At 39.4% G+C, this 12,810-nt stretch overlaps 1 protein-coding gene across 1 annotated transcript in view; it reads right to left on the minus strand.

Annotated features, from left to right (window-relative positions):
- The window catches only part of LOC128509189 (BOLA class I histocompatibility antigen, alpha chain BL3-7-like), a 138,867-nt gene extending 126,488 nt beyond the window's left edge, over positions 1 to 12,379 (minus strand). Inside the window, exons 1-2 of the mRNA XM_053480813.1 lie at positions 12,322 to 12,379; positions 8,768 to 9,034 (exon numbers count right to left, since the gene is read on the minus strand). Coding sequence (XP_053336788.1) covers positions 8,768 to 9,034; positions 12,322 to 12,379 — 325 coding nt within the window. The remainder of the gene's footprint in view (positions 1 to 8,767; positions 9,035 to 12,321) is intronic.
- Between the last annotated feature and the right edge of the window lie 431 nt (positions 12,380 to 12,810).

Here is a 12,810-nt window from a genome sequence, read left to right on the forward strand (position 1 = left end):
AAACTATGGAATATAGAGCCTGAGCCTGTTTTCTTCAGTCGTTTTTGGTTTGATTTAAGTACGGAACCTACGCGGAAGTTTGTAATATCGCCTGACAACGCAGAAATTAAAACAATGGACATGCATCGACTCGATTTGTCTTTCTCATCACTGCATGGGCATGAATTAACGGATGTACAGAGAGAAGAAGCCATAACCATGTTCTATGAGAGTATAAGTTAACTTACACTCCGCATTCATCGTGATTATTAGAAAAGGCGATCTGCAAAGAGTCAGAGAAAAAGAAATTACTTACTGAGCCTGGTGAAGATGAAGCAGGAACACGAAGCGTTAGTACAGATCCATTTTTTAGGAGCAGCTTCCTAGTAAAACCTGCTTTATATTGACCCGTGTTTATAAAGCAGTCTGGTGAAAAATGATTAGCGCAAACATGAACGCATTTAGGTAAATCGGCGGGGACGTTAGCTTCAAAAACTAAATTCAGCCACTGCGTCCTCAGTGGCTCAGATACCTAACCCTAGGTAGGTACCCTAGGTAGGTACCCTAGGTCACTAACCCTAGGTAGTGAATGACGACTGCTGTGTTCGCTATTACACCCAACAACTGTACACAACACTCGCTTAGGCGTCATTTTGCTCCAGCGGCGAAAAACAATGGCCGACAGCTTCTTCTCACTCGGGGCGGGTCTTTGCTAAAACACCAGTGTCAATCAACTAGTGTAGGAGCGGCCTCTTGTGGTGTGGCGTCACAGTGACAGGCATTTGCGACTGGCCTGATTTCAGAAGGGGCGTGTTATTGTAATAAATGAAAAGAAAACCACTGGGCGGCTCTTTATCATCGTAGAGTGGTTGTGTACGCACTCTCCTAACACACAGTTTAATCCAAACAAGTGCATGTAGGCCTGTATGACCCCTTTAAGGCTGTGGGTTTATACACGCCGATGAATGAATTTTTAGATGAATTTTAAAGCATCTTTTTAGGCCTAAATATAAATTTTTATTTATGGCCCAGGTGTATTACAAAGTGAAGACCCATTGTTCGGTTATTCCCTGCACGGTGTATCTGCAACAGTTTGTGGGTGTCCGCGCGCGTCTCATACTGTAAGTCTGTATGCAAGTAGAGTTTGTGTGTGTGCTTGTGACGTTATCTTCTCCTTCAAACATGCTTCCAACCAACCAACCCTGGCCTCCAAACTCAGAAGCTACGTGTCCTAGCCGATAACTGCTCCTTTGATCTGCTGCTTACAGCGGGGCGCCGACTGCTGATCAGCGTATAGTAACCTGTACAAGCCAAGCTCTTCCCCAAAAAATAGTGTTAATGTCTGCAACAATCACTAACCATTAAAATGTTAAGAAATTAATTAAACACAAATATATAAATTAGAATTTTTTTTATACATAATATTTTCATTATATATAAACTCATGCTAGGGTACTTTTACTACGCTGAAGTACCATTTAAACCTATTTATTCATTTCTCTTTTATTTGCTTACTTACTTACTTACTTACTAACAAGACAATGCTTTAGTAAAGACCTTTGAAACAACGTCAATATGAATGACAATGGAATATTACAGAACGTGCGAGTTGACGCCTATGCACCCATCACTAACATTAAAATGTTGGATTTGAATTAAAATGCCACATATATATATTTACTGCATAAACACTGGAACAAAAGGGAGAAAACCGAGAAGTTTCTTTTTCCGTTTTTTTTCACTGAGTTCAATCATGCAGCACTTTTAGTATTCATAGCAAAAGCAACCCAACAGTGTGATTAAAGTACCCGAAATAACAAAAAATTTTGACCCAGCATAAACAACCCAACGATATGTTTACAGAAACCCAGCATTTTTTTGTGTACTACTACAGTACGAACGAATAAACAAAGTGCAGTCAAAGCCCGGGGATTATGTGTGCTGTCGTGTTGTATTCAGAGAGTAGTACATATTTTTGTGTTTGTTTAATTTTATGTCTGTAGTTTTATCGATAAATCTGCTCATATCTGCACACGCGTTTATCAGACTTTTGATCAAAAAGGCGCACACGCAACTCACTTTCACTTTGCACAAGGCACTGTTTATTGTTTAGTGTATATTTAAAGCACATAAACACAATAAAACAATAATGTTTTAGGCTAACATATTATACATCTTTGTTTTTCATTTCGCAGGAGCCCTTTTCTCGAAACATGCGTTCTTAATGGCCAGATCTGTATCCTTGACCAGTTTCGCCTGTTCCTCTTTGCAGCATTTCTCAAGCTCCATCAGGTTGGATGGGAAGCGTCGGTGCACAGCCATTTTAAAATTTCTCCAGAGATGTTTAATCAGATTCAAGTCTGTCCTTGAGTGGCCCAGCCTGAGCCCATTAACAGATTTGTCCTAACGCCAATTCTTTTGATATCTTAGCTGTGTACTTAGTGTCACTGTCCTGCTGAAAGATGAATTGTCTCCCCAGTCTGAGGTCAAGAGCACTCTGGAGCAGGTTTTCTTCCATTCATACATTGCTGCAGTCATCTTTCCCTTCATCTTGACTAGTCTCCCAGTTCCTGTCGCTGAAAAACATCCCCACAGCATGATGCTGCCACCACCATCTTTACTGTAGGGATCGTATTGGCTTGGTGATCAGCGGTGCCTGGTTTCCTCCAAACGTGACGCCTGGCATTCACACCAAAGAGTTAAATCTTTGTCTCATCAGACCAAAGAATTTTGTTTCTCATGGTGTGAGAGTCCTTCAGGTGCCTTTTGGCAAACTCCAGACGGGTTGCCATGTGCCTTTTACTAAGGAGTGGCTTCCGTCTGGCCACTCTACCATATAGGCCTGATTGGTGGATTGCTGCAGAGATGGTTGTCCTTCTGGAAAGTTCTCCTCTCTCCACAGAGGACCTCTGGAGCTCTGACAGAGTGACCATCGGTTTCTTGGTCACCTCCCTGACTAAGGCTTTTCTCCCCCGATCACTCAGTTTAGATGGCCGGCCAGCTCTAGGAAGATTCCTGGTGGTTTTGAACTTCTGCCACTTACGGATGATTAAGGCCACTTTGCTCATTGGGACCTTCAAAGCAGCAGAAATTTTTCTGTAACCTTTCCCAGATTTGTGCCTCGAGACAATCCTGTCTCGGAGGTCTACAGACAATTCCTTTGACTTCATGCTTGGTTTGTGCTCTGACATGAACTGTTAACTGTGAGACCTTATATTTACCCCTTTTCCACTGCTTTGGTTCCCGTGCCGATTCTATGCCAGTTCCCAATTTTGGAACCAGTGCCGCGCTTTTCCACAGAAAAAAATTGGTGCCAGTGCCCTAAAATGAGCACCGAACCAGCCCCTAAACTCTGCTGGTCTAGTCACGAGAACCCGTGACATGACGAGCGGTGGGCGGAGTTATAGGGATCGTAAAATAAAAAATGGCGGAGACCCAAAGTCCATTAATGTGAAGCGCGGAGAAAACAAAAGCGCTTTTGGACATCCACCGAGATTTAGCAGAAATTGGAAAGTGCTTTAAGAAAAAAAAAGTGTTTGAGGAAATGAGAGAAGAACTAATAGTCGCAGGCTTCACACGAACAACCGACCAAATAGTGAATAAGCTAGTTGTCTATGTCGATCTCTTTCAGCGGTTATAAGCGTCGAATAAGCTGCCTTTGGATACTGAAATACATTTTCATAGTTTGGAGAATAACCAGTAAACTGACTTCAGAAACTTTTTTGTTTAGTGGGCGTGGCCTGTAACATATTATCATGCAGCTCCCGCTGTGCTCCTGTCTAGTGTAAATGCGGGCCGGTTCTCAGTGGTTCACAGTCCAGCACCCAGTCCGGCACCTGGCACCAGCACCAGTGTAGTGGAAATGAGGTAATAGACAGGTGTGTGCCTTTCCAAATTATGTCCAATCAACTGAATTTACCGCAGGTGGACTCCAATTAACACTAGAAGCGCCGAGCAGCGGTCATTTGACCGCAAGGGGGTAAAAAAAAAATAATACTTCACACTCGATCAACTTCCAGGACCCTCCTTTCATGACTTTTCCTAGTTCTGTGAGCTTAATCACCCTGTATGCTTAAATTTTTAAAATCGCACCAGTAAAAGCCAGTATAAAGCTATTTTGCTCTTATTTACGTGAAATCGCTGACAGCTGCGCGGCGGCATGACGTTTCCTGTCTTTTCCAACCTGCGATTTTCATTTCTCTCAGCAGATGGCGCAAGGAATCGCGCATACTATCTATGCGTCATTCAGTGTGTATGTGTAACTAGCTCATGTTTCATTCCATATATGCAGTTTATATATATATATATATATATATGCTTCCGTAAAATATCGACAATTCGCCATTCGTTCTGGCGTTGATAATCAGCGATATTTTATAAGGACATTTAGGGAATTTCGCTTTATTTAATTTTTATAAGGTTTTGAGAAAATTTATTAGTTTGTTCGTTCTGTTAGAAGCTTCCGTGAAATTATCTCTAAAACAATATTGTTTTACATATTACATATGTAATGACCCCTCCTGAGGATATAAAGCCTCATTATTAAATGTAAATAAATCAGATCTACCACAGCAGATAATAAACTATGCTATGTCATAACCGAAGCAAACACCACGATTATGCCTCGTTTCGTTTAATGTTGCTAGGCAACGGACCACGCGCCTAATCGGCGGAACGTGGTTCACTTGGCCGCAGTGTATTATAAACCTGCGGAGTGTTTCACTGCTTATGCATAAAAGCGAGTGAAATGTGGAGGTGATGTGTGGCCACTGAATGAGAACTAAATCAAAGATTTCGGTAACTACACTGAGTGTAACATCTGCATAGTGACACTAAACAGCTGAACAACTTCACTTTCCCGTTTACCTCTGAGAAAGAAAAGCTGTATGTTGTTTGTTTATATGTAGAATGTTTATAAAAGTACAAGAAGTAGGCGCGCACACAGACACACACACACACACACACACACCTCCCCTGAGCCCTCGGTCAACATCTAATGACCGTCGATATGCAAATGAGTCAAGACGTAGCCTAACGTGGTGTCGTGTCGGATTTCAGCGGTCAAAGAAAGTGGAAAGACTTTGAAACAGTTGCAGCGTTTTTTTCAGTTACAACAAGCACAGCGATGAGTCCACGTTGTTTCACTGGTTATGACATAGTGACACTAAACAGCTGAACAACTTCACTTTTCTGTTTACCTCTGAGAAAAAAAGCTGTATTTAGTTTGTTTATATTCAGAGTAACACCTTCCAACCACCTCTCATAGTCTATTGTTAGTTTTAATGATTTGGCTGAAACTAATTATCACTACATAAGTACCCCAACACCCCTGATCATGAGTTTCAGCTGAAACTAATTCTATACATGCAACAGAAAATGTAGATGCAGATTCCAAATGTATAAAGATACATGCTATATATATATATATTCCGCTTCAGCGTGTTTCTTAATCTTTCCCTATATATATATATATATATATATATATATATATATATATATATACTTTTCAAATAATTTTCGCTATTACTTGACCCTGAAGTTTAGTTTAGCACACAAAAACTGAAAAGTCCTTTCTGGTAAATCAACTGCATATGTAGTTTATTCACAGCAATTCATTAATAAAATGAATATATATTGTACAGTACAAGGTAAACACGAGAAAGATTACAAAATAAAAAAACAAACAGTGTCTTCTTTACAAACAGCTTCTACTGTGCGTCGAGATGCTGAAATCCCTTGCATGTTGCCCCTCAATTTTGTGCTTCCATTTCAAGTGGAGAGATATTTGACCAACAGCTTAGAACAAAAGAACTGTAGGTGTGATCACAACCCCCTCCGAACGACCGTGCCATCAATCACTGACCACCTCAGAAGTTCCCTCCAATGTATGCTGATGTTTTGCAAGTATTTTTGCAAAACTATGGCACTCTTTTGAGAGGTGGTTGGAATGTGTTATTCGTTCATTTATTCTATTCTGTAGGGCACTAACTACACAGACCAAACTGATACCTTATTTTATTCTTATACTCATCGCTGTGCTTGTTGTAACTGAAAAACGCCGCAACTGCTTCAGGGGAGGTGTGTGTGTGTGTGTGAGCGCGCGCGCTGCAGCCTGTGAATGAATACGCACAGCAGAGGGACAGAGACATGAGGGACATCTAATACCTTATTGTGTAGTGTCCCTTTTTCAGCGGATTTCTCTGCTACCGCAGATCAGTTTATCAACTTGTAATATATTAATTTTAGGAATATATTAACATGTGCAGACATTTAGTTGAGCGCTGCCCCTCTTGCCCCTGAATAGAGCCAGCCTCGATTACACTCACATACACACACATATATATATAGCATGCATCGAATACACACACACATATATATATATATATATATATATATATATATATATATATATATATATATATATAGCATGTATCTTTATACATTTGGAATCTGCATCTACATTTTCTGTTGCATGTATAGAATTAGTTTCAGCTGAAACTCATGATCAGGGGAGTTGGGGTACTTATGTAGTGATAATTAGTTTCAGCCAAATCATTAAAACTAACAATAGACTATGAGAGGTGGTTGGAAAGTGTTACTCTGAATATAAACAAACTAAATACAGCTTTTTTTTCTCAGAGGTAAACAGAAAAGTGAAGTTGTTCAGCTGTTTAGTGTCACTATGTCATAACCAGTGAAACAACGTGGACTCATCGCTGTGCTTGTTGTAACTGAAAAAAAAAACGCTGCAACTGTTTCAAAGTCTTTCCTCTCCGTGACCGCTGAAATCCGACACGACACCACGTTAGGCTACGTCTTGACTCATTTGCATATCGACGGTCAATAGATGTTGACCGAGGGCTCAGGGGAGGTGTGTGTGTGTGTGTGTGTGTGTGTGTGCGCGCGCCTACTTCGTGTACTTTTATAAACATATAAACAAACAACATACAGCTTTTTTTTTCTCAGAGGTAAACGGGAAAGTGAAGGTGTTCAGCTGTTTAGTGTCACTATGCAGATGTTACACTCAGTGTAGTTACCGAAATCTTTGATTTAGTTCTCATTCAGTGGCCACACATCACTTTCACATTTCCCTCGCTTTTATTACATGAACATAAGCAGTGAAACATTCCGCAGGTTTATAATACACCGCGGCCAAGTGAACTGATTAGGCGCGTGGTCCGTTGCCTAGCAACACTGAACGAAACGAGACATATTCGTTGTGTTTGCTTCGGTTATGACATAGCATAGTTTATTATCTGCTGTGGTAGATCTGATTTATTCAAATTTAATATTGTTTTAGCGATAATTTCACGGAAGCGAGTTCAGAACTAAATCGCTGCTCCGAGACGTTCAGAAGCTTCAAATAGAATGAACAAACTAATAACATTTTCTCCATACGATATAAAATTAAGTAGAGCTTTCCTTTTTGTTATAGTACTAAGCCCCTAGATGGACAAAGGAGGAGAAAAAACGGCAGAAAAAAGTCAAAAACTTTGGGTTATAATTCCAAACATGACTTGTTTTTCCCCTCTTCGTTTGTCCCCTTAGAGACTCTGTAGTAGGTTTTCTCAGTTGAATATGAAAAAAAGATACCGCTTATTACCAACGCGGGAATGAATGGCGCATTGTCCAAGTGCAAGTTGATCTTGGAGCTAAACTATTTGCTTTGGGTGAAAGCGCCATCTAGCGATCATTGTGTGTCAGCAGCAGCTTCCCATTCAAAACAATAGGCGGTCAAATGACCGCTGAACCGCGCTTTTAGTAGGTGACACTGGCGCGGCGCTTCTAGTGTTAAGCTGCAGAAACATCTCAAGGATGATCAGGGGAAACAGGATGATCAGAGGAAACAGGATGCGCCTTCATGACAAACACTGTGAATACTCATGTACATGTGCTTTCTCAAATTTTTTATTTTTTTATAAATTTGGAAAAAATCTCATGTAAACTTTTTTCATGTTGTCATTATGGGGTGTTTTGTGTAGAATTCTAAGAAAAAAATTTATTTAATCCATTTTAGAATAAGGCTGTGACATAATAAAATGTGGAAAAAGTGGTGCGCTGTGAATACTTTCTGGATGCCCTGTAATATGGTAATATTATTAATATTATAATAATATAATAGACACCATACTATTTTTCTTTTCTGAAGAGTGCACACTTTTTTTTTTAGGCTGACTCTGTATATAAACAGTGATAATGTATTATCATGAATAGAACATCTGGAAAACTGTATTAAATCATTTATTTTTATTAATTACCTTTATCTTCCACCACCATTTAAAGCTAGACTGGATTCACTAATATCAATATGTGTATTGCTATACCCCTTTGAGACCATGTTCATTTCCATTACAAATTCTCAATATAATCCAAATTGGCAGTGAGATAGAAGAGATGATTAAATGTGTAATACTGCTAGAAAACCAGAAAACTAGGAAACCAGCATGATCCAGCCTGATTCACTTCTACTTCACACATCATACTTTTACACCTTCAGACTTCCACCCCAAACTATTAATTACAAATTATTATATTCACATAAATACAATGGTGTCAACAGAGCAACAGCATATTGTGAAGAGTTTCTGTACTGTAAAGCAGGTTCTTTGTGTTTTGAGTGTACTGTAGGTGAAGTGCCATGAAAGGCTACACAGCATAGTTTAAATTATTGATGCAGCACTACAACAGTTAACAGTAAATAAGCTAGGTAGCACACTTAGCTACTAACTATGCAATATAATAATCAACCAAATAACTTCCTAGTGAAATAGACACTGTGTGTGTTTACCTTTAGTATGGTTAAAGCGCTCCATCAGTGTAGCCACATTAACTTTGATGGTCTGCTGAGTAGCCTGCAGTACCTGTGTGTACCTGTCCCAGTAATCTGGGACATCTGCATCAATCTTATTCATCCACTCCGTCTTTGGAATCTTTCTTCTGGTGTTGCTGTCGTAGTACTCAAACTGCTCTCCATTTAGCTGACTGAGAGCATTGAATTCTGGGAAATTTATTCCGTCTGTGACCGCAGTGTAAAAAATCTCCATGATGTGTTTATCTGAAAAAATACTTTTTTTTTAGTAATTGATCAGATGCAAAAATTATACATAAACAATACTTTGACTGAGAATTGAGATTAATGTCTCTTCTGACCACATCAGGTTAATCTCTAATCTGACCACATCACACAGGACCAGTGCAGAATCAGCATTTTGTCTGTAATCAGATGTATTAATAAATAAAGATTTTACCACTGTGTATTTAATATTTATTTTTATTCTTGAGTCTAGTGTACTGTTCTTTGCATCTTTTCTAAGGGAGCACATAACAGCTTTGTTAAACTGAAAAAGATTATTTAGGATTTGTGCAGGACCAAGCACAGCAGCACCATCAGTGTTTGCAGATAAACAAGAAAAGTGGTATGAATGAACAAAGTAGATACAGCCTGTGAGATACAGTTGAGCTAGGTGATTAAACAGGGAAACAGGCCATTAGATTTCATGTACATTGGAGCTAAAATTTTCAGTCCACTTTTGCAATATAGAAATAAAAGTAAAAACTCTATCCTAGTCATTAGGGATGGAAATCACCAGTCACTACTCAATACAATGTTATCACCATTATCGATTTATATTGCAATTATGTATCATAAATTCATAAATATCCCCAAATTGATATTACATTTTTTTCCAATTTTGTTACAATTCTAAAACCTTAAACCTTTAAAATAAAAAAGTTGCCAGAATGCAAACATTTTATATCTTAGCTTTATCCAACAGCTTCAAAACTGAATTCAACATGAGCAAATTAAATGTAGCCCGTTCCTTATAACATCAGTTTTCTCACTTACTAACCAAGTGCAGCATTCAAACAATTGGCCCAAACATGGTATTGGTGCTAAAAAGTGTCTCACCTGGGTGATAAAGTGATTTTTAGATAGCATCATATAACACCATTGTAACGACGCAGGTCTTGCGAGGGGCAGGACGGCGTAAAATACTCTGCACAGTTCAGAATGGGCAGCGGCGCGGCTATTTATACATGCGGTTGCCAGGTAATGCCACATGTTAATCAGCCAAACAAGGCATGTTAAACAAAGCAATCAGCCTGAACACGCCACACCTGGCAGCGTGTCTATTTAAGCATCCTGATAGCACTCCACTTCATGCGATCATTAGGTAGCACCGGTAAGGTATCAGAGCCAAAGACAAGCAAAGAAAAAGAAAAGACAAAACACATTCAAAAGACAAGAAGCAGAGACGCAGCCTCTGTTTCCTAAGACGCCAACGAGTGAGAACAAAAGAAAGACTAACACGCTTCAGTTCACCATGCTCTCTTAGTTTAAGTTATAGTGCAAAGCACAAAAATACAAATAAAGTCTCTCATAAAAATCCTTATTAAGAGCATAGGCTCCGAGGATCATAATTTAGTTTCCAGGGCCTTGACAGGTCTCGCGGAGATGGCGGAGCTCTGTTTATTTTGTGTTTTCAGTTGTTTTTTTTTTCCTTTTAGGTTCCTAATTAATAATCCCACGCTATCTCCAAATGGAAACGTCTTCCCATCTTCCACTCTCACAACGTCCTGTTCCATTGACCCCGTCTGAACTCCTGCATTAGGGCTCTTATGAATACTATTACATCTCCATACCACACATATACAGAATTTTTGCACCACCAGAGGAGCCCAGTGTAATATTTTTCCTACTTTTTTTTCTTCAAGAGGGGTAATTGGTAGCAGATTATGCAGTCAAATTTCATACCCGGGCCACCAGCTCAGGGTGGAATGATGCAGCCCTAATGGCTGCGTACTGTATATTCAAGGGCTCTCCTAATGGCTGAAGGAAGAGCTACCTAGAGGATCCTCTACGGGATCTGGAGGAATTACAGTATATAAGCTAGCCATCTGGGTAGATAACTGCCTTCATGAGTGTCAGGCTGGACACTGGCAGATCCAGGTGGGGAACATCCCCCGGCTATAGGGGCAAAGCCTCACCTCTGCTCATGGGAACTGAGTCTGAGGGTCCATATCTGTCTCTGATTCGGAGCCTGAGTTAGAACTAGAGCTGGAAGACATGGGAGAGCCCACGCAGATATTTGTCACTAGACATGTCCCTTTTATTGACGGGAGACCGCAGCACTGGGCATTCCAGTTAGCCTGCTCCTTTCTGCCATCCTGTTTTTCTCCCTGGCCGGCCAGTGAATAAAGTTGGGGTGCATGATGCAGAAGACAGCCCAAGTTACACTATGGCTGGGACGTCATGCTGAGCGAATCTTGTTTCTGGTAACCCGGGTGCCAGAACAGAGTAGTCCTGGGGTTCCCCTGGCTTCAACGTCACAACCCTTGCATCGACTGACCGACCCATTTAATTTCAAACTGGGGATGTCAATCAGCCTTCTGAACCTGATAAATGTCAAATTTGAAGAGTCGGATGAACAAGTTTATGTCGAATAGAATGCTGGATTACACCATAAGCTGTAATTCACTGATTGGAAACTGAAGGACACATTCCCATATGCACAGTCATTAAAGCATTTCCTTAAATAACCTGAAAAGATTATGCGCTCTGGCAAACAGTGAAAATGTATGTATACAGTAATGAAATTAATTTATCATTGATTACAGCAATCAATTATTACACATTTTTTACGTTTCTTAAAGGTATAATAACAGCTCCTTCAGATTTCTTTTCCATGGGCATCATATTGACTGTTTATCTTATTACAGCACTACATGTACAAACTTTAAATGTTAATTATTGTCTGTGCAGTCGAACTATAAATAATGGGGTTGCTGATATGGAACAAGTGTTATTCATTCAGCTTCCCATGGTAACCTTTATACCTGATAGTTAATAAACCACGCCCCCAGAGTCATAAGTTACTAGGTAAATTCAACTGCTGTACATTAGAAACGAAAGTAATTTGTTCCGTGGTTCGTTTCTGTTTTATAATAAATACTGATCGTAAATATAAGGGTCACTGTTTATTAAATAAAAGCAGTGGTTTAACAAGTTTTACGAGCTCTACTTCATAACAGTTGATCGTGCAACTGATTTAAGAAGTAAAAACAATGTTTACGGCTAACTGAAGCTCAAATTGTGTTTATTTAGTTATTTAGTTAAGCCTTGTTGTTCCTTTAGTGAAGCAAACAATGAAGGATTTAGCTTTATTTTAATGACGCAAAGGTTTTCCCTTCAAATCACCTGTTTAAATAAGGGTTTGAGCGAAGCTTTTAGTTAAATATCGAATGTCTTGTACTTATAGAGCACTGAATTCAGGCATAGTATAGGCTAATGACTATTTACAGATTATCGGAATACAGTTATTAATAATCCATTAAACTGACCTGCTGCTGTCAGATAAACACCAAACGTGAGGAAAAGGATTTTCATTAAACGCGTCATCCAGCTAAATTTCTCGGTTTTCCGAGAGTTTATTCTTTCTGATGTTCCACTGTCCGCGTTCCTTCTCAGGTCTTCCCGTAAGAGGAGAGGTTGCTCGCTACAGAGCCAAATGGGAGGAGTTCAATAGATCTAGTGGGCGGGGCTTGAGACGGTATCAAGCGCTACCAAGTGGATGTTAATGTCAGTGCAGGTTCAACCATAACGGAAGTAAATGCTTATCTTTCTTTAATATTTGTCATGATTATGATTTATTATTTTTAGCATGGCCAGTACCATTTTTGTGACTAACGCATTATGTAAATCCTTTATTTTAATAATGCTTTATTGCCCACAAATAGTGTAGTTTTACACAAATACTTGATAAGAACATTACTCACACTATATATATGTGTGTGTGTTTCTAATACCTTTTTAAACGTTGTATTTATGTA

This window comes from Clarias gariepinus, chromosome 21 (assembly GCF_024256425.1).
Source record: "Clarias gariepinus isolate MV-2021 ecotype Netherlands chromosome 21, CGAR_prim_01v2, whole genome shotgun sequence".
NCBI lineage: Eukaryota > Metazoa > Chordata > Actinopteri > Siluriformes > Clariidae > Clarias > Clarias gariepinus.